General features: G+C 39.8%; 1 protein-coding gene across 1 annotated transcript in view; it reads right to left on the bottom strand.

Annotated features, from left to right (window-relative positions):
- PIWIL4 (piwi like RNA-mediated gene silencing 4) overlaps nucleotides 1-22,909 on the bottom strand; it is a 56,300-nt gene that overhangs the window by 23,602 nt on the left and 9,789 nt on the right. The window contains exons 5-9 of the mRNA XM_007938101.1: nucleotides 16,531-16,652; nucleotides 14,092-14,172; nucleotides 11,892-12,089; nucleotides 7,826-7,937; nucleotides 905-1,028 (exon numbers count right to left, since the gene is read on the bottom strand). Coding sequence (XP_007936292.1) covers nucleotides 905-1,028; nucleotides 7,826-7,937; nucleotides 11,892-12,089; nucleotides 14,092-14,172; nucleotides 16,531-16,652 — 637 coding nt within the window. The remainder of the gene's footprint in view (nucleotides 1-904; nucleotides 1,029-7,825; nucleotides 7,938-11,891; nucleotides 12,090-14,091; nucleotides 14,173-16,530; nucleotides 16,653-22,909) is intronic.

Below are 22,909 nucleotides of genomic sequence, written 5' to 3'. Positions count from 1 at the left end.
CAAAATGCAGCATATACTTATAATACATCTCCATTAGGTTCCTCAGTTGCACTAGTCATATTTCAAATGCTCAGTAGATTCATGTGGCTATCATATTGAACTGTGTAGATATAGAATATCAGACTTACCACTAAGAATGACCACCCCTCCCCTCAAAGATTCCAAAAATAAAAACCAAACCCAGTGCCCTCAAGTTGATTCCTACATATAGTTATCCTATAACAGAGTAGACCTGCCCCATAAGGCTTCCAAGGCTGTAAGTCTTTATGGAAGCACACTGCCACATCTTTCGCTCATGGAGCAGCTGGTAGGTTCAAATTGCTGGCCTTTTGGATAGCAGCCAAGCTCTTAACCACTGTACCACCAGGGCTCCCCATTAATTTTTCTAGTTGCAAAATAAATATATACACACCATAACTGATTACCAATACAAACGTGTAAAATGTAAACAGTCCCTCTCATTAACCTAATAACATTATTAAAAGTACTCCAGATAATTATTCGAATTCTATATTATAGCAAGATTACCTTCTGAAGCTTATGCAAAAAGAAAATAAGGATCAATGAGCAAGGTTAATAATAGCTGAAAAAAAGCTATTTCCTATACCAGTGAAGTTCAAGAGATGGCAAAACTGGTCTTAGGGAAATATTTGGGGACCTATTTTACATCAAAGTAACAAACAGACTACATAAGATTAAGAAGATAGATAACTTTTAATAGGGTGAACTATTCCAAAGGACATTCTATCCTCCTCCTGTTCTTTAATGAGATAAATTACTTAAGGGGACCATCTTCCCTGGGTTAATTTAACTCTCTAGCACTCCACTAACTTCAGTAAGTTCTTCCCACCATGAAGTATTTTGTGTGATCAGGGCTTGATAGAGTTATAAATCATAGTATTACCTGTTAGAAAGCAGAGTTCAGGTATCAGGTGGGCAATCCGGGTCTCAGTATTGTCATTTCTCTTGCTTTTCAACAGACTAACAAGCACAGGTTGTTTTAGGTCAGATAAAGTAATGTCATATTGCTAGAAAATCCAAGATTAATGAGGAAAAAGTCAACATGGAAACACTGCATATAGAGCATCCTTGTTTATTAACAGTAAGCAGCAGTACTATATAAACAAATCTTTTCAGTGAAGAAAAATGATCCCATGATTACTTACTCGTTTTTACTTCCTTCCCAAGACTTACCTGTTATTTCTGAGGGCCAGTTTCATAATTTTAATAATTATCTTTTATAATGCAACATTATCTACTATTTAAAAAAGAAAAAAAAAAATCCCTCTTCTCTCCTGGGTTTCACCCAGATTCAGAATAGCCTCCAGCTGGTGCTACACATACTGCAATGACCCCTGTGGGGCTGCCAGCATTTTCATCATGGATGACCAGGGCGGACCGCCACGTGCTTGCCTGGCTTTAAGTATTTATATTCATTTTGATAATATCTAAACACAACTGGAGGCAAGGTTATATTGAGTCAACTTCCAATTTCTCAAAATAGCATAATCCTCTTCAACTTCCAGGATAATATGATGATAAGGAAAGCAGCTCTGAAACCTGACAAATGTGAATTGGATTCCCAACTCTTCTATTTACTCCACTGGAGAAGTTACTTAACTTCCCTGAGACTCAACTTTCCTTATCTATGCAATGAAGGTAATAGTAGCTTAGAGGCATCCTATATAAACCATTAGCATAGTGCCTGGTTTATAACAAGGTCTCAGCAATTGCCAGTTTCTCCTGCAACTTCTCTCTTCCTAAGCTTGAATTTCAATCTTCTTATCCTGCTAAAAATGCTATTACCTTCCAACAGCAAAGGTTCTGATGAACATTAATTTCCAGTATAATTTACTCAACACTAACAACAGAACAACTGTAATTATACTTTACAAATCCTTGGGCAATATATGACACTAACATCAATAATTAAAATTAAGTAAGCAAGAAGTGGGAGATGCTCAATTTTAATAAGGATGTTAGTCATTAAAATAAAAAACAATTCAGGGATCACATTTTTAAATGATTACAACTACTGCTTTGGCTATAAAGCTTGAAGGAACCTTTAAGAAAAGAATTCTCATACATGATTTCAATAATTTGGTGTACATCATGTGCTCACTATGTTCCAGGGACTAAAATGGATACAGATATAAAAGAGGTGCAGTCCCCTCCCTTTCCATACAATGACATTATCTACACAGCAAAGTAGACAAGAGATGCAAATAATGATATAGTAAGGTGGCACAAAGGATGCACGACTACTAGTCAAAAGGATGATGGCTCAAACCTACCCAGAAGTGCCTCAGAAGACAGCCCTGGAATCTGCTTCCAAAAAAGTCAGAGCTTGAAAATACTATGGAGCAGCCCTACTCTGTAGCTTTCGTAATCAACTCGACAGCAACTAATACCACGCACCTATTTTTCCTCATTTAATCTTAACAGTGCTGTAAGATAGATGCTACCATCACCCCTTCAATGATAAATACCATGAGAAATTAAACAGCTTTCCCAAAGTCCTGTATCTGGAAATTAGCACAGCCAGGATTCATCTCTTAAGGTTTGGGGATGAGTGTTTATCACACCACTCAGTACTGGGTTCCTGGCCTGTGGGATTTAGTGAAACAATTTATGGCTAGTAAATCAGAGGAAGCTTCATGAAGGAGGTAAATTTCAAAAGGAGATCTTGAAGAAAATATAAGCATTGAAAGAGAGAGGATCTTTGTCCCAGATAACCAACCACTCAAGCAAAGCTATGAGCATGTTCCAGGAAAAGAGTACTCTGTTTAGCTAGAGCATGACCAAGAACTCTGCCCCATAAACTGCTGTCATCAGGGGAATTTTACCCTCTCCTTTGCCCCAAACTTCTCAGCATTTGAAAATATTTTCGATGAAAAGCTAAAACAGAGAAATATAAGGTCAATGTCAGAATGACTTCCACTTTGAAAATAGACATATAATAATTTAATGTTCTTTTCCTGGGAACAGAAAGAAGCACCTTCTAGAAATGGCACCACCTTAGGTCTTCCTCCTTTAATCATAGTATGGATGTAGTGAACCACAACTCATTATAAAAAAGTTAGCAGATTTGATCACGATTCCCCAATGGAACCAAGCAGAAAAGAGGCCCAAATGTTTCATAAACTTTGGGGTGTATTTAGCAAACAATTGTGGGACACATTTTATATACAAGATGCTTTCATGGGCACAGTGCATCAAGGATTACACATATACCATCCCTCTTCTACAAGGAACATGTGTTCTAGAAACAATGTGATGAGTGGCACAGATGCTTAGAGAAGTGAACTTCTAACTGTTCCGTGGGTGAGATAGGAAACAAACTCAGAGAAGACTTCACAATAAGGCAACATCTGACCTTGAAGTGAGGTGTTTACCAGGTGGTGAAGGAGCAAGGTACAGTGTGCATTTATGCAGACTTCTAGTGAAAATGAGCAAAATGGAGGGCTATCTAGTGATGAGCAAGTGGCCTGGGGTGACAGCAGCATGGGTGTGCAGTGGGAATGCCACAGGCAATGAGGCTGCAAAGGTAAGATGGGCCCAAACTGTGTGACACCACAGATGAAGGAGGGGAAGATGGAGGTGCAAAGGCAGGGTTTCCACTGTTTACCCTGTGCTCATAATGTGCAGGCACCTGGCTAAATGCTCCAAAGGCATTACCTCATACAACGTTTACCCGGAATCGTGACGTTGTTATTGTTATCATCAAGCTGATTCTGATTCATGGTGATCTCGTGTGCAGAGTAGAACTGCTCCGTAGTGCTTTCGAGGCTGTGATGTTCAGAAGGAGATTACCAGGCCTTGCTTCTGAGGTGCTCCTGGGTGGATCTGAATCACCAGCCTTTTGGTTAGTAGTCAAGCACTTAACTCTCTGTGCCACCCAGGGACTCTACAGATGCCACTTCAGATTTAATCATGAACCTAAGTTTGCACAGCGAGTGCCAGGATCATCTTACACCACAGCTTATGCTCTTAACCACATTTTTGGTCCATGTTTTCAGAAAGATCTCTCTGGTGGCAGTGAGGATGACACTGCAGTGGGGAGAGAGCTGGGACTAGAAGACCCTAAGGGGGTGACTGCATTGCCTTAGGCAGGAAATAGTGAGGTTCTGCATTAATGCAGTCAGTGGTAATTGGGTTGGGGAGGAGGGGCTTGGTTCCAGAGAGGATTCAAGGATAAAAGAGGCAGAATTCATCTTGATAACAACTGAATGAGGAGGTTAGGATAGGGGGTGGGGGTGGGGGAAGCAGCAAAATTACTTCTTAACCAAGATGCAAATTCCCAAGGAGAAACAGGAATAGGAATGGCAATGAATTCAGTTTAAATTATGTTCGTTTGAGATGCCTGCAGGATATTCATGCAAATATATTCTGAAAATGGAGATGAGTGTGCAATGTAGGAATGAGGGCAAGGAAAAATAATATATTTGGGTGGTCTCAGAACAAGAAGAATTCCTACATGAGGGAACCATGGTTAATAATAATGTTCAACATTTGGGAGAAAGGAAGGAGGAAATCAAAGGAAGCTGAGACAAAACAACCCGAAACCTAGAAGAGAACCACAAGGGATGTGTCATCCGGGAGTCAAGGAGGGCACAGTCCAAGCAGGTGGGAATGGTCACTAGTGTCAAATGCCACCCAAAGCCCCTTAGGATAAGAAGAGTAACTGAATTTGACCTTCACAGAGCTATTTCCATAGCAGCAGGGCCAGAAGCCAGACTGCTGAGGCTCTAGAAGAGAGGAACTGAAGATGAGTATGGAGCTAGTGTAGTTGTCTTTCAGTAAAAGTTAGTGAGGAAAAACCCAAAAAACCAAACTCATTGCCACTGAGTCTATTTTGACTCATAGTGACCCCCACAGGTTTCCAGGGCTGTAAATCTTTATGGAAGCAGCCTCATCTTTTTCCCATCTGTGGACCTGGTGGGTTCAAACCTCCAAGCTTTTGGAAGCAGCCCACTGCCTTAACTATAGAGCCACCAGAGCTCTCTAGTTAGGAAAAGGACGTGGCTTTTCTTGGAAGTGTAGAAAAAGCAAGGAAGGGTTTTGCCTTGTGTATAATATTTCATTTTTAAAAATATCTGTGAGGTTTCTGAGATTTGAATATGATTGCACCTTAAAAAGAAGGAGCCTCTGGAAGTGTAAAGGAGAAATTCCTAATGCTTGATGACCAAAGCTAAATGACTGAATTTCACTCCATTCTTGTTGTATTAAACTCTTTTCTATGGATCTGCCAGCCTGGGAATCTGTTTAGCTGAAAGTCAGTTTCCCTCTATAGGCTCCTGTTTTTTGGCTGTGTTAATTACTGGAAGCCATAAAACTAAGAAGTAATCTCTCTCCATAATCAAGCCAGGATGTAAAGGAATTACCCTCTAAGGAAGGGAATCTTGACACAGGTGTCTTTTGTATAAAGTGGGCCAAAGAAACATTTCTTTATGACAAAGATGTGATAAAGAGAACTGCTTGTAAGGGTTTAAAGTTGGCCTTATCTAAACTTACCCAAGTTTCCCAGACTCCTTAAAAGTTTTGTTTAACAAGTTGTGTCAGGGAAATGAGATCCTGACACAAGAGGAGTTTTCACCCACTCCTAAGATATCTGGTTAAAGCTGTGCAAACATCAATCTTTTACGATTCCACCTGAAAGTTACATGAGTGAGATTTTTAAAAGCTCTGTAATTAGTTCCTGAAACAAATCATTGTGATTTTCTATATCCAATTATCCAATAGAAGCCTGTTCCCAACCTCTAACCCACCCTCCTTGTGATATCAACCAAAGACTAACCAATTAAACCACTGTATTATAATATCTTTGTTCCACAGGCTGTATCTGCTTTCAGCTAGAAATTGTTAGTAGAAGTCATAAGTTCTCATACATATGAGCTGGTGCTTTCCTACATCCGTATGTAAAATTTATAAGAAAATCCTCTTAATTTCATTTGCACGAACTAAGTGGATTTTCTCCCTCCACAAAAGAACTAAAAATGGAAAGGGGGCTGGTAACTGTGAATCAAGCTCCCAAAGGCAGCAGGAGATTCAATCAATACATGTTTGAGTATCTACTAGAGGCAAAGTAGTTGTACTGGGTATACAGAAATAAAGAGTTCAAGGCACAAGTTTAAGAGCTCAAGCAAGGTCCAAAAGGAGACTCTGACCAGTCACAGTTTTCCCACTAAATGCAGGGAAGGGTGCCCTGGGGAGAGCATCCAGAAGCACCCTGAGAGTTGACAGCTGAGCACTGAAGGGTGTGTAGGGTTTGGCTGTTTGCAAAGGAGAGTCCAGACAAAGGAAGCAAACTGTGGTGAGTACACAGGGGAGTAACTAAGTCAAGAAACCACAAAAGTTAAAGTTCAGCATTTTAGGAAGGGAACCAGCAGACGGTAAGAAATAAGGTTCAAAATGCAGGGAGTGCCTGATCATAAAGGGCCTTGGGAACTCTGCCAAGTAGCTTCAATTTAGCTCTAAGGCAACAGGGAGTCAAGGAAATACTTTAAGCAGAAAAGTAATATTATCAGATATGCTTTTTAGGGTGATTACTTGGACTACAGGAAGAAAAACTACAGGAGACAGAATGAGGGCCTTAGCCAAGCCAGGGATGATAGGGATTGGAGAGAAGGGACAAGTCAGAGACTTATGAAGGAGGAAGATTTGGCCTGACAATCAGGGAACTTGTTAAACCTGGAAAGGGGAGAACTTCTCTAAGAGGAAAGGAGCTAAGGAAAAAGACAAGAAAAAAAAGTACTTGTGTATACGTACATATGTACTTACACATACACATTTTTTATATTTAACATTATATATATAATTGCTACCTATATTTATATATGTAGACTATTCAAAAAGGATGTTTTAACTCTCATGGTATATAGATTTCTGGGTTCCATGGAGGCTGGGGTGACCCACACAAGTTATCACCCTTAAATGATCTTTGAACCTTAAATTTTGAGGAAACTGATCTCCTAAAAGTCACTTTAAGTAAGTCAACCAATAGTCTAAGCTAATTAGTAAAGACCATTTTAACTTAAGTATTGTGATCTTCTGAAGAATTATCTATGGTAGTCAGTTCCAAGAAACAGAGACTCCAAAAGTCAGATTAGAGTTATGTTTTAGGGTAAACCAGGAGCTCTGGTGGCATAGTGCCTAAGGCATTTGACTGCTAACCAGAAGAAGGCTGACGGTTCACAACCACCAGCCACTCATCAAAAGAAAGATTGGGCAATCTACTTCTGTAAAAGTTGGGATCGACTCCACAGCAATGAGGGTTTGTTTTTGTTTTTCTAGGGTAAACCAGAAACTGTTATAATTATTCTTCAAGACAATGCCATATGCCAACCTATTGATTACATACTGTTTTACTAGTGATAAACTGTAGTACAAAAATCTGTGGAAGATTCTTCTTCCTTAGAACATCTTTGACTCTCTAGTCAAAATGTTACCCTGGTTAGCAAATCATATACTGAATAAACTTCAATCAATTTCTATTACTGGATTAATACAATTTTTGTTTTAATACTATTAGAGCACTTACTATTCAACAAGTACTGTTCTAAAAGCTTCACACATATTAACGCATTTAATCCTCACCATATGGGTATGGGTATGAGATCCCGTTATCCTTGTTTTCAGATTAGGAAACTGAGATACAAAGAGGTTTAGTGACTTGAGGTCACACATATAGTAACTGTTAGAGGCAAGAGTCAAACCCAGTCCCAGCTCAGGATTGCTATACTTTACTGCTTCTCAGTGGCAACACAGTGACTCTGAGGGAAGGGATGAGTAAACGAGACTTCACGGCAGCTTTCACTGATCCTACCTGCTTATAATAATCCACATAGGTGATCTCAGTCCCATCTCGCTTTTGAAAGGTGTGTGTGGGCCTCACGGACCAGTCAATGTCATCAATGCGATAGGTTTTGTTATTGTATCTGGAGAAATGCAAGAGATCTTTTTTTAAAAAAAAAAGTTCCAAATCATACAAGATAAGCTGCCATTTCACCAAATTTTTAATTCAAAGTATAAGATTCCAGAATTTCAGAAATGATGGAAGACAGTAATGTAAGAACAGTCACATTTTTAAGAATAAATCCAATGACTTTTTTCAAAAAATGCTGAGAATATACACAACAAAACATACACCAATTCAACAATTACTACATGTACGACTCAATGACATGGATTACATTCTTGGGATTGTGCAACCATTCTCACTCTCCTTTTCTGAGTTGTTCCTCCCTCATTAACATGAACTCACTGCCTTCTAAGTTTCCTAACTAATCTCTCCAATTGCTGTTGTCAAAATGATCGCGTATGGGTAGATTTTGAAAGAGCACAACGTTTAAGGCAGACATTTGTTACTAGTTAAGCTTCAGGGGCTATTTTTCTTTTAAGGTTTAAAGATTATCTCAGTTTCAGGGATTCATAGTTTAGCAAGAATTTCAGGGGTTTATCCACTCTCCATGTTTCAAGTCTAGAGTCAGTAAGATTGTGAAATTCTGTTCTCCATTTGCTCCCTTTTGATCAGGATTCCTCCATAGAATCGCTGATCAAAATGTTCAGTAATGGTAGCCACCCCCTCCTTGTGCTCCTCTTATCCATGCATTTCTATCTGTCCAGCTTTCCCTCTGTGTGAATGCTACCCCTCTGATGTTCATGGTTGACTTATCTAAGGGGTGCATCTCCCTAGATAGGTGGGTGCTGCAATCTACTTTTCTCACTGACACTTAAGTTTAGGTAACCAGTAAAACAGTTGTGATCAAGTTGACTCCCACTTCTGGCAACCCCTTGTGCATCAGAGGAGACTGTATTCCACAGGACTGTTAGTGGTTAATTTCTCAGAAGTAGGTCAGCAGGCCTTTCTTGTGGGTGGACTTACACTTCCAACCTTTCAGTTAGTAGCTGCATACATTACCCTTAAATAGTTCACATAACCCAGGCACTAAAGTCAAGTAAATCATTCTTAAATGCCCAAAGGGCAAAGCATTCCTCAAAGACTTTCCCCTCCACTTCTGATGTCACTCAAATCTTCTGAACTTGCAAACAATTTTTCTGATAAAAAGCATCAAAAGAAGACTGATCAACCACACGATTTCAGTATCCTGCTTAACCTCCCCATGAGGGCCGGCTGTGGGCAACTGCATAGCAAGGCAGCTAAGATCATTCTAAGTTCTCATTCTAAGCTCCTTTTCCGCTTCAGCAGAGTTTCTGGGGGTGGTAATTGATTAACATACTGGTCTGCTAACTGTTAAGTAAAATAAGAATGGAGTTGAGTGGTTGACAAAATGGCATAGGAGGTCAAGTGGACAATGTCCCTAAGACTTGTCTTTACCAAAATGTAAGTTCAGCTTTCCTATAAATCAGGCCACTCTTGTCCAATGAAATCTTGACAGAATTTCAACAGTAAACTGCATAAGCCAATCAGAAATAAGCTTCTTTGTTCCAGGTTGTTTTCTATAAAAAGTCAGTCATTGCTACTACATGTGGTATGCTACTACCCAATTTGCAAATCTGGCCTCAATAAATCTCATCTAATAGATTAATTTTATTATTGACTTAGTTTCTTCTGACAAAACCAAAAGGTTGGAAGTTCACGTCCACTCAGAGATACCTCAGAAGAAAGGCCTGGTAATCTGCTTCTGAAAAATTAGCCACTGAAAACCTTATGGAGCACAGTTCTACTCTGACACACCACGAATCACAATCAGTGGCAACTGTTGTTTGTTTCTCTCTCCCCTTCAGCATAGTGTAGAGTAGAATGATCTTCATGCTGCTCCAGCCCTTGGGACATATTCTATGGCAGAATATTCTAAGCTCCCTGTACATTCCAAGGTGACTTTTCAATAATGTGATAGGCTAATTCATGAGGATCATGACAGGAAGGTAAGAGGTTAGCCTTCTCAACCCAGTAGCGTGGAATTCAACCAGTCCCACTTTCTGCTCTGTTATCTAGAAAAACAATTTTAAGTGGGAATTCCAAGCCAGAAGAGAAGGCTTGCGTGTCCTCTAAAGAAATACTCTAGGACTTGCACCAGTATATGGTGAGATTTGTACTCAGGAAGTCACCTAATCCACCTGTGTTTAATTCAGTTCAACGTGCACTGAGGGCAAACACCCAACCTCGAAGACCTCATCATCTTATAAAGAAGATGTGGCAGGGGTCTAATGTTTGTCCTTTAACATAAAATGGCTATAAGCAAAGTGCTATGGGAGCAGCACTGGGGAGGGGACTAGTTAATTCCAACTGAGTGGGTAGAGAAGGGGTGATATTTGAGCTGGGCCTTATAAAAGGAGTAGAATTTCAAAAGGAAATATTTTTAGCAGTTTATCAAATACTGGAAGACCAAGATGTCCTTTAATAGGTGAATGAATAAACAAGTGGGAGTACATCTATACACTGGAATATTATTCAGCTATAAAAATAATCAGGCCACAAAAAGACATGGAGAAAGCTTAAATGCATATTGCTGAGTGAAAGAAACCAATCTAAGAAATCTACACACTTTATCATTCCAACTATGTGACATTCTGGAAAGGGCAAAACTATACAGAGAGGAAAAAGATCAGTGGTTGCCAGAGGCTTGCATGGAGGAGAAAGGGATAAATGGGTGGGTCACAGGGAACTTTTTAAAACAGTGAAGCTATTCTGTAGGATACTGTATTGGTGAACACAGACATCGTGCATTTGTCAAAACCCATAGAAATGTACAACACAAAGAGTGTAGTCTAATGTAAACTATGGGCTTTAGTTAATAATCTTTTATCGGTGTTGATTCACCAATGTTAACAAATGTACCATAAAAATGCAAGATATTAGTAACTGGGGAAATGGTGGGTAGGGTTCCCTCTCTGTACAGTTTTTCAATAAATGTAAAACTGCTCTAAAAAATAAAGTCTATTAAAAATTTTGAATGAATGGATAAATAAAATGTGGTACATATATACAATAGAATATTAGTCAGCCGTTAAGAAAAATGGAGTTCTAATACCTGCTGTGACATGGATGAACCCTGAAAGCATGATGTTGAGTGAAATAAGACCCATCGTTGCATCTAGATAGCTCCTTGCAAGCTTTTAAGACCCCAGGCACTACTCACCAAAGTAGGATGTAGAATAATGTTTTTGCATAGCATGTTGTGACAATTGAACTTGATGTCTCCTGCGACCATGGTCCTGAGTTCACAGGTCCAACTACTTGCTCCCTCAGGGTAGCTGGCGGTGACCAAGAAGCCACCACAACTTTGTCCCTTGTCAGTTCTACTATACACCCAGAAATTCTTACAACACATACAAATACACATGTAGAAACATCGCCTGCCAAGCCTATACATGGCCATGGGCACACTTCCCCCTGCCTAGATATACCTGATTGTTCAGCCTATTCACCCATCTATCCACTCGATGGCATATTTTTTTGTTATATATACTTTTTTACCACCAAAATAAACCAAACCCACTGCCATCAAGTTGTATCTGACTCATAGCGACCCCTCCTTGGGTTTCTGAGGCAGTATCATTACGGAAGTAGACTGCCCAACCTTCCTTCCACGGTAATTTAAAAAAAAAAAAAAAAAGAGTGGGAGATCCAGACAGAGGTACTAAAGCAGCAAAGTGCAGACTGTTAGAGGTTAGAACAAGGAGAGTGTGGGTGGGTGGAGTTGGTGTACAGCAAGAGATAAAAGGCAGAACGTGTCAGAGTGTGACAATACAGAAAGCCACATTAGGAAGTCTTAAGTCTAGACGACTGAGATCAGTCAGGCCTCTAAATTGGTGAGTAAAGTGATCTATGCTCAGGGCAACGCCCTGACAGCTATTCCAGTTCCCATATACCATAAAACATTTCATTTCTGAAAACAATTTATTTAAATGCAGGCTCAAGCTTTTACCTTGTGAGGACAATAAGTCCCAACAGCTCTTTCTCACATGCCTGGGTGAAGGAGGACATGCCAGTCCTGTGATAGAGACCAGTCATGAGTTCCAGAACAGTCTCATTCCGGAGGACTTTATAACACACATCAGCACTAAGCAGCAGCCTGCTTTCAAACTGTGAAACAGAAATGGCAAATCCAGGCCAAAGGGACAATCTTTAAAAAATGAAAAAATAGAATAATGTTATACCAGAAAAATAATACACTTTTTAAAAATGGTGATTTTACATTAGAATTCTCTGGATTTTATCAGGAAATATTTTCTTTCGTCTGATTTATTCAAGTTGCTGACTGAAATTGTATAGTTATTTTTAGGTATAGTATCTTTACACATATATTCAGGATTAAATACATTTCCTGTAGAACAGGTTCCTCAATCCTGGTACTACTAACACTTGGGACTGGATAATTCTTTGATAGGGGCTGTCCTGTGCAATGTAGGACATTTAGCACCATCTCTAAATACTCATTAAATACCAGTAGCAGCCCTCCAGTGTGACAACCCAAACTGTCTCCATACATTGCCAAATGTCCCCTGTGGGGAAAAATTCCCCTTGGTTGAGACCTACAGCTAAATGATTGATATGTTTATGGACTGATCTGTTCCATAGGACAACTTTTAGGTTCAGAAAAGCATACCCACTTAAAGGTAAAGAAAGTGGATAGACACAATAATGAGACTAAGAAATACTTAAGTGATATCATGTACAAATAAACAAGAGAAACTGTAGTCTTTTCTGTATTTATAAATGCTGTAGACCGAAAAGCCTTGAATAAGAAATGGCATGATAGAATTCCATTTTATATTTTTGTGAACCTGATTTACTAACTTTCAGGACAATCATATGCACTGAGCACAGACCCCTAACTCAACCCACTTCTGGACCTACGAGTATTTCTAGTCCAGGTGGAGAGGTAAGTAACAGAGATGAATGAACAGAATAGACAGAGCTCCTGACACTGACTTAGCATACAGAAATCAGGTCATTTTTATTCCATCTGGTAGAAGGCCAAAACCCTGCCCCCAGTCTCTATCTTTTTAAGCACTTTTTCTCTTTGTTTATGTATCTGTCTTTGGACTATGTTGTCTCTTTGTCTTTAGCTTGACTATGGATTTTGGAAAGTTGAGTAACCAACAGTTTAAACAAGATATATCTGACCACTGTTCCTGAAGCACCTAATTTCCAATTTAGATGGAAAATTCTGTATCTCCAGGGTAGTTAGGTTGGCTTCTCTGGTTGACTTCTGCTTAATAGATGATTTCTTATTTACCACCCTGCCTGTGCTAATTCCCTTTTAGCAAGAAATAGGAATACCAACTATGTGTTATACATAATATAGTGTACTCTATTTTGGTTATTACTTGTCACACAAAAGGAATTACATTTCTGAATTTCTTCAAGAACTTATGATAATGATCTGTTGATGTTGTTAGGGGCTATTGAATCGGTTCTGACTCTTACTGACTACAGTACAACAGAGCCAAACACTGCCCAATCTTGCTCCATCCTCACAATCGTTGTCATGCTTAAGCCCGCTGTTGCAGCCACTGTGTCAATCCACCTCACTGAAGGTCTTCACCTTTATCATTGACCCTCTACTTTATCAGATATGATATCCTTCTCCAGGGACTAGTCCCTCCTGACAGCATGACCAATGTGTTGTTGTTGTTGCTATGTGCCATCGAGTTGTCCCCAACTCATAGCAACCCCTCCTTGGGTTTCCGAGGCAGCATCACTATGGGAGTAGATTGCCCAACCTTCCTTCCAAGGAGTGGCTGGTGGGTTTGAACTGCCAGCCTTCTGGTTAGCAGTCAAGTGCCTTAGGCACTATGATTCCAGAGCTCCTCATGACCAATGTAGGAGAGAAGAAACCTCACCATCCTCGCTTCTAAGGCGCATACTGGCTATACATCATCCAAGACAGAGTTATTTGTGAACTTTGTGATAATGATCTCACACAATAATATTAAAAAAAAAAAACAGACTGCTAGCTTGACATTCACCATTCTAGAGAAAAAGTGGAAAATTACAAAAATCCATTACATTTCATACTATGGAGTATCTCATAGGAGGCATAATCACATAATACTGCATTGCAAATTAGGTTGCTTAAAATATAACAATTTCAGAGTAACAGAATATTTAAAGAAACCTACTTGTGCTGGAGAATTTCCACTGGAGCTGAAGGATTATAGTAGTTCCGTCCAATTTGGTACATGGACAACTTTTTTAAGATCCTGCAAGTATATTTTTGAAACTTTGGTAAATATCAGTCAATAACACTGTGTAAGTTTATACCAATGCTGAAAATAATGATAAAAACATATAGAGAATACAAAATTATAATGTGCATAGCATTGGAAGGCTTAGATACTAAATATACATAAACCAAAAAACAAACTCACTGCCATGGAGTCGGATCTGACTCATAGTGACCCCTCCTTGGGTTTCCAAGGCAGTATCACCCAACCTGCCTTCTGAGGAGTAGCTGGTGGGTTTGAACCGCCAGCCTTCTAGTCAGCAGTCACATGCCTTAGGCACTACGCCACCAGAGCTCCCTTAAATATACATATGAGTGTATATAAAACAACTATTGCTTTTCTTATTTGAGAATGACACAACTAAATTATCTTTATCTGTTAGCATTTAACTATAAAGATAAATATGTGGTTACTTACCAATTAGGACTTGTGGTTGTAAGATTCTGGTTAGCCTGGATGGGTGAAGCAAGTGATGTCTAAAGTCTCTTTTGGCATCTGCTCTATTTTGAGATGAAGAGTCTGTTTCTAATTAAGCTACCTCAGATGCCCCAAACAGGAAGGCTGCCTCTTAAGACAGCAATTCTGGTCGCTTTTGGAATTTAAGGCATCATCAACGTGAGGCTGCCCAGTGCATGGGGGGAAAGTAGGGAGCTTCAAGACAGAGAACAGGGATTCCAACTGTGTGACTTTGGGTACAATCATGGAGCCTCAGCCTTCTCATCTGTAAAATGGGGACTTTGATAGTACCTGCCTCATGGTACTCTAGTGAGAGGATCAAGTAAGAAAAAACAGAAGCGAAAGAGCTTTGTAAATGAAAACCATCTTCCCACTGTTCGATGATTTAAAGTAGTTCTTTCTCAGGGTGGTATCTGTAAGACTGGCTTCTGAAGAGTGAGTACCAAGCACAGAGTGGAGGCCCAGATATGATCCAAAGATGTCTGACAAACATTAGGAAACTATCTGTGTGTGGGAAGTTCCTATACGTGCCCTACTCAGCAAACCCAAAACTTCCCTGTCCTTATCCTCTCCAGGGGCCTTTTGGGGACTTGCTTGCATCTAAGATTTTGAGCAGACCACCTTCATGACCCACACTAGTAACATGAAAACCAGCAGTTCTCGAGCCTTAAAGTACTCACGAGTCACCTGGGAAGCTTGCTAAAAAGTTTCATTGCTAAAAATGAAATTCTGACTTACTAGGTCTGGACAGGGGCCAGGGAATTCCCCAGGGTGACTTTAAAGCAAGTGACCCTCAGACCAGTCAAGGAAACACTGGAAATCTTAGTTATAATATTCCCTCTGCCCCCACGTGGAAACGGGGGGGGGGGGGAGGAAGAGGCTAAGGTGGGAAGGAGGACAGAGAGAAAATAGTGATGTCTTTTCATGCCCAATATAAATGAGATAGAAGAAAAAAACCTCTTTACTAACTCAAGCATGTTATGTTGTCAGCTGCCATCCAGTCGATCCCTGACTCACGGCACTACGCACAATGGGAAGAAATGTTGCCCAGTCCTATGTCATCCCCAAGAATGGTTATGGATCAGACTGTTATAATCCATAGGATTTTCAATGACTGATTTTTGGAAGCAGATTGCCAGGCTTTTCTTCCTACTCTTAGTCTGGAAGCTACAGCATGTAAGCCTCCACTGACGGACGTGTGTTGGCTACACATGAAAGATACTGGCAAAGAATTGAACTCTAATCTCCTGCATGGCAGGCAAGAATTCTGCCACCGAACCACCACTACCTCATCATAACTCAAACATATTGAACTTTAAATCTGGGTAGGCAGACAGAAAAGGAAGAACAAAAGGAAAAAGGCACCCTCCTTAATTCCAGTGAGACAGTATAACGCTGGAGTTCCTTGAGTCGACTTGGATAATATTGATAATAATGATTTGCATGTGAGGAGCTCTGGTGGTGCAATGGTTAAAGCACTGGGCTGCTAATCAAAAGGTCAGCAGTTGAAACCCACCAGCCATTCTGCTAGAGAAAGATGTGGCAGTCTGCTTCCGTAAAGATTTACAGCCTTGGAAACACTATGGACAGTTCTACGCTGTTCTATATAAATCAGAATCGACTCAATAGCACTGGGTTGTTTGTTTGTTTTTTTGTTTGTTTAAATGATTTGCACCAGTGAGAGATCGTGATGGACTGTGTTGCACTTCCTGATACAAGTCCATGAAAATTCTAGCATAATATTAAAAGGAAAACTTGTCCTACAGAGGATATTGTTGCTGGCACATTACCCACAAAATGGTTGATGATTTTAATACCCAGGCTCTATGCTTAAAGGTATCATTAGCCTAAATTAAATCTACATTTAAAGTATCTTACTTTTTAAAGATGATATTGAAAACCTGGATGCACACGGGTGAGCTTGATGGCAGCTCCCTCGTCAGAGTGATAGTGATCTTCACCTTCTCGCCTCTCTGAGTTTCACCTGACAATTCTGTGACCTGGGGGGAAAAGTACTTAATATGCAATCTAAGATTATCCCCATGTGTGCATAATGTCACTATTATAAAGCCATCACAATTTAATATACATTAACAAAAATCAAACTGCAGGTGTTAGTATGTGATGAGTAAGAATCATCACATTGTGTTTAAAGGACTTTTCTTTTTGGTATCTGGTTAATCCTAGAAAATCAACAGATGTCTCTGTTCCCTTAACTTCGTGGGAGAATCAAAACCAGACTCATGGCTCAAAGACTCCATCTAAAAACAATTCCAGAAGAGTGGTCAAGAACAATGTATATAAAGTATCCATTCTAAGGAGTTCAAAGACCCCCAGAAGCTTAATGGTGGATGTCCCGACCTTGAAGAATCCTAGTGGCACAGTAGTTAAACAATTGGCCGCCAAACAAAAGGTGGACGGTTTGAACCCACTGGCCATTCCATGGGAGAAAGATGTGGCAGTCTGCTTCTATAAAGATTACAGCCTTAGAAACCCTTTGGGGCAGTTCTACTATGGGCTGGAAATGACTCGATGGCAATGGGTTTTTGCTGTGACCAATCCAGGTTCATGGATTCCAAAGGACTGCCTCTCACAAGTTTATTTAGAAAACAGGAGAGCAGGAAAAGATGAGGAAAGCAAAAAAGAGGGGTGAGAAGAGGGAAAAAGCAAAGATGGGAAGAGAGAGAGGAAGTCAGAAGAGATAGGAAACCTGATTTTATTATTTATTTTTATTATTTAAAAGGTCTAGAGAATAAGCCATAAATAGAAAAAAAACCCACCAAATCCACAGCCAGGAGTCTAAATCTTTACTGAAGCAGACTGCCTCATTTTTCTCCCATGGAGGGGCTAGTGGTCTGAACTACTGACCTTTTGGTTAGCAGCTGAATGCCTTAACCACTATACCACCAGAGTGCATAGAGAAAAAGCTCTAGAGTTCTTATAATCTGGAACAATGTTCTAGCAATGTAATGAATGCATGGATAGGTTTCTATACCAGCTGGCTAACTAAAAGTAAAACTCCTTGGATTGAACAGCACTCAATACAGGCTACTGGAATTAAAAAATGGGAAAACTCTATCACTAAATATCAATCGATTAGCAAGGAATTTTCAAAAGGGTAAAGAACTAGAAGTTAATTAAGAAGCATTTGTTTGTTTTGCTCCTACTTTCAGTCAATGTAGTTTTAAGCACTTTTAGGTTGAACCAATAATATATGGCAGGAAATGGTCATGGCACAAAAACAGAGAAACTGGTCCCTTCACAGAGGATGTAATACTTCACTGAGATTACTTCCTGCTTGAGATAAAATTATACAGAAATCAGGAGGAGCTCATCTTGGCAATATCTGGGACAAGTCTGACAGGAAGGAGCTATTTGGAGCTATCAGATCGAAACAAGCATGGTGGGAAAAAAGATTATGTAAAGCAACAAAGGTGCGGGGACTGGGAGTGGCAGTAGATTCTCTCAGCATGGCCCCTTATCAGGGAACTGCATTCCTAACAGCCATGACAACATCTTCCCAAGTGCCTCGAACTCATTTTACCTAAGATCACTCTTGCAAGTCCTAACCAAAAAGCAACTCCTTTCTTGTTTCCTGTGCCTGTCTGGAGCCCACCACCCTCTAGTCCCAGGCCGTTAACCTTCAAGTGAACTTTCGCTTCTGCTCCTCATTTGACTGCCCAATCAGTTAACAGGTTGTAGGGTGTCTACACCAGTAATGCCTCCAATCTATTTCCACTATTCCAATAAAATTATTTACTTCTGTACTTGAGTACAACCTTTGGTAACAGACTCCAGCCTGCTGCCTCTTAAACCCTGTGTGATCTAGGAGAAGTTACTTAAATTCTTTAAGACCATTCTCCTTCTCTAAGGTGGGAGTGAATTTAACTTACAAAATTGGGTAGTGAAGATCAAATGAGATAATGCAAGAGAAGCACCAAGCACAGAGCCAGGCTCTCAGGAAGCTTAAATAAATGGCAACAGTTCATGCCTTTGTTCAAACCCTTGTTATAACCAGCCCAGGTCATTCCAGTGGCATTTTATTAATCTTTTCCCCTACCCCTTAAACCATTCAATAGGATGTGATGAGGGTGGCTGCAATTTAGCACAGGTGCAATGGAAACTCTTTCACAAAGACTTCAATGGCCCAGAGAAGAGTTGGCCCTATTATTCACCATGGCATTTATAAGTCCTCCTTCAAAATCTACTTGATGGCAAGTGTTTGGTTTTGTTTTCATGAATCCCCAGCCTACCTTTGGGGCCACACCTTCCACTCTTTCTAGCTATGATTCTCACTCCTTATTATTGTGCCTTTGTTCCTCTGGTCCTTTGCCTAAGGATTCCCCCCCTCCCCAGTGACCCTCCCCACTAATCCAAAGCCTACCAAGAAACTAATGAAATATCAGCCCCTCCATGAAGTGTCCCTCAACCCCCATTGGGAATCATCTTTCCTTTCATCAAACTCTATGACAACTTTGGGCAAGTTACTTAACCTCTCTAGGACTCCAGGGATGGTGAGAGGACTAAAATGAGATCATGAATATAAGGGGCTTGGCAGAGAACTAGATGGTGGCCCAGCTACCAAGCGAACCACTCAGAAAGGAATTAAAATTGGAGATCCTGGATTGAGTGTGAGAAAAGCTGTGGAACAAAATTCAGAACCATGAAAAAAAAAAGAAAAAAAAGACCAGGTTTACTGGTAGAGACTGCTGAAACCCCTGAAACTATGGCCCCAAGTCACTCTTCAGCCCTGGAATTGAACTTACTCCTATGACTGAACTCTCAGACAAACAACAGACAGGTCTACTAGTCAAACATTATATCAGGGAGATGCACTCCTTAGAACTATCAGCCACGGGAGATTAGAAGGGCAGTATTTGCACAGGGAGAAAGATAGGGAGGCAGGGATGCACAGGTGGAAGGGCACAGGGAAAGGGTAACAACAGAGAGGAAACGGGGGGAGAGCTATTCCACTACAGGGAATATAATCAGTGTCATGAAACACAATGTGTATGAACTGTTGAATGTAAAATGAATCTGCTGTGTAAAATTTCACCCAAATCACGATCAAAAAGTTAAAACCAAAACAAAACAAGTGCTCAGTTACTATTATTACTCGTACTGATGGCATTTATTTTATTCTACCTTGCACTGTATTTATCCATATATGATTTGTCTTTGATATTAAATTGAAACTTTTTCAGAACAAGACCCTGTTTTATTCATCTTTATTTCCTCCAAGACCCTGTTTTATTCATCTTTATTTCCTCCATGGTGGTAGCACCCTGCTGGGTACACAGGACGCTCTTCATAAGTACAGAATGAATTTATATAAAGGGCAGATGGAGTGAACAGTGACAGCAACACAATTCATGGCCATAGGTGCACAGATGAAGTCAGGAAGACAGTGGAGGGCCAGGTGGCAGTTGAACAGGACTTCTAGAATAATGCAATTCTGGAGTGCAATGAAAGAAGTTGGGAAGGGGCTCTTTCCATTAAAATAAGCATAATAGACAGTATGTAGGGGATGCAGGATTAAGCCTGAGACAATTACTAAGATCAGAAAAAAAAGGGGGGAGAATAGCAATGTTTTCCTGAAAACACTATTTTTTTTCACTGCCACTGGGTAGTAGGTCATATGCTGATACTAAAAAAAACAAACACTTTGCCTTCAAGTCAATTCCAATTTACAGCAACCCTATAGGACAGAACAGAACTGCCCCCATAAGGTTTCCAAAATTGTAATCTTTGTGGAAGCAGACCACCGTATCTTTGTCATGACGTGCTGATAAAGAGTAAGAAAACACTCAGCCTAAACCTAGCATCATCTGTGTTTTGGAAGTATGTTGTTGTTGTTGTTATGTGCCGTCGAGTCGGCCCCAACTCATAGCGACCCCTCCTTGGGTTTCCGAGGCAGTATCACTACGGAAGTAGGATTGCCCAACCTTCCTTCCGAGGAGTGGCTGGTGGGTTTGAACCGCCAGCCGTCTGGTTAGCAGGCAAGTGTCTTAGCCACTATGCTACCAGAGCTCCCTTTGGAAGTATAATCAGCAGATTTCATTTGTCTGTCATACCATGTCTTAATAGTCTATTTATTCATATCCAGCAATAAGAGGGTACTTGGCACATACTACATGCCTACATGCTAAGACATATTAAATAAGAAATGCATAATATTATCTTATTTCTATCCTCTTTAGAGTAAAATGTTCCCACCTTGGTTAAATACAACTTAAGTAAGTTAGACCATTCAAGTACTAGTTGTCACTGACTCCGATTCATGACAATCTCACGTGTGTCAGAGTAGAAGTGTACTCCTTAGGATTTTTTATGGATGATTTTTTGGAAGGTGAGAGCCAAGCATTTCTTCCATGATGCCTCTAACATTTGGTTAGCAGCTGAGCATGTTAATCATTTACACTTCCCCAGGACTCCATTCCAGGGTAGTATATATTAATATAAGGAGCTCTGATGGCATAGTTAGGCATTTGACTGCTAACCAGAAAGTTGATGGTTCAAACCCACCAGCCACTCAGCACAAGGAAGACTGGCCAATCTACTTCCATAAAGATTTACTGCCTCAGAAACCCAAAGGGGGTAGCTATGAGTAGGAATTAATTCAATGGCAGTGAGTTTGGTTTTTTTGGTATATATTAATATTTAAATTTCTAAACTATTATTACATTAAGAACAAGAAGATCTTTAATGATAATAATGCATTTGAAACATGTCCCTTACTATAATATTAGCATTTATTAACATCTGGTGGTCACAGGACAAAATATTGAGGGGTTAATGAGGAGTTATGGTACATTAAAATGTTTCTAAAGTTACAGATCCAGATTTTCCAAGTAGTTTAATTTAATCATATGGTATGATTTTAAAGTTCCACGCCCAGATGGAATAACCACTCACGTAGCTCCTATAAATCTGTTCTAATGAAAGGCTGAAGGCCCCAAGAGTGCTCAGAAACACATTTCTTGAGGAAATTCAAGATTTGTCTGGAATCTAGAAATTTAAATGTATGCTATTGTTATCATCCTGTTCAAAATATTGAACTAAAAGCTCAAGCTTTCCAAGGGACAGAAGAATAAAGTTTTAATATAATGCATTGTTTAAATTTTTCTATAGAAACTGCTTCTTTTTCTGGTTGTAGTTTTAATTTTCTTTTAGAACAAATCATATAATTAAATTACAAACTCTAGCATCTTTATTTTTGGCTTACAAATGTTGAAAGTGTAAAAACTGGATAAATGAATATGAAGCATATATTTCAAGGCAGCACCATTCTAAAAATACTCTAAAGACTGATATTGGTAACTCACATTTCATAAACTAGAGTATATAAAGAAGAAACAAGCCATCAAAGAAATGACTGTTTCAGAATCAGTGATTGACGTAAAATTATTTGGAAACAGAGGCACATCTGTGCAGGAACAAATAATCAAAGCAAGTTTAAAGCACTGAAGCCACTTGCTTAATGGTGTTTCTTCAAGTCTTGCTTAATTTTGGAAAGTAGGATGCCTATTTCAAGGACACTTTGCCTCAAAAAAAGTTGGTGAAAAAGTGGTGCTTGTATGAGAGGCTTTCTTTTTAAAATGCAAGACCATCGGCTTAATTAAGAAATCAATTATTGATGAGATCTTAATAAGGAAGTCTTTCAGTCCTCAGGCAGGGGAATAAGAAAGAGGAAAGGAATGAGTGAAACACTCATTCCAACTGTCACAAAAATCAACTAACCTTTTATATAAATATATACATATATATGTGTGTGTGTGCGCGCATGTGTATTCATTGCATTAACACACACACAGACCACTTGTCTGTCAAATTGTCATCCTGTAGTGGCTAGTGTGTTGCTGTGATACTGGAAATTGTGCCATTGGTATTGCAAATACCAGCAAGGTCACCATGGTAGACAGGTATCAGTGGAGTTTCCAGACTAAGACAGACTAGAAAGAAAGGCCTGATTATCTACTTCTGAGTATTAGCCAATGAAACAAACCCCTATGGAACAGAACAGAATATTGGTGACTGTGCTCAAACATGCCAACAATCCCAAAGATTTTACTGAAGCAGGCAACATTTCAGTTATACACAGGGCAGCCACGAGTCAGAGCTCAATGGACAGAATACAAACCAAACCCACTGCCGTCTGGTATCACTATAGAAGTAGATTGCCCAACCTTCCTTCCGAGGAGTGGCTGGTGGATTTGAACCGCCAGCCTTCTGGTTAGCAGTCAAATGCCTTAGGCAC

This window comes from Orycteropus afer, unplaced genomic scaffold, assembly GCF_000298275.1.
Source record: "Orycteropus afer afer isolate SDZICR_OR568_19922 unplaced genomic scaffold, OryAfe1.0 scaffold00047, whole genome shotgun sequence".
NCBI classification, from domain to species: domain Eukaryota; kingdom Metazoa; phylum Chordata; class Mammalia; order Tubulidentata; family Orycteropodidae; genus Orycteropus; species Orycteropus afer.
Note: the sequence above shows the minus strand (reverse complement) of the source record. Positions and strands in the feature narration are given on the sequence as shown.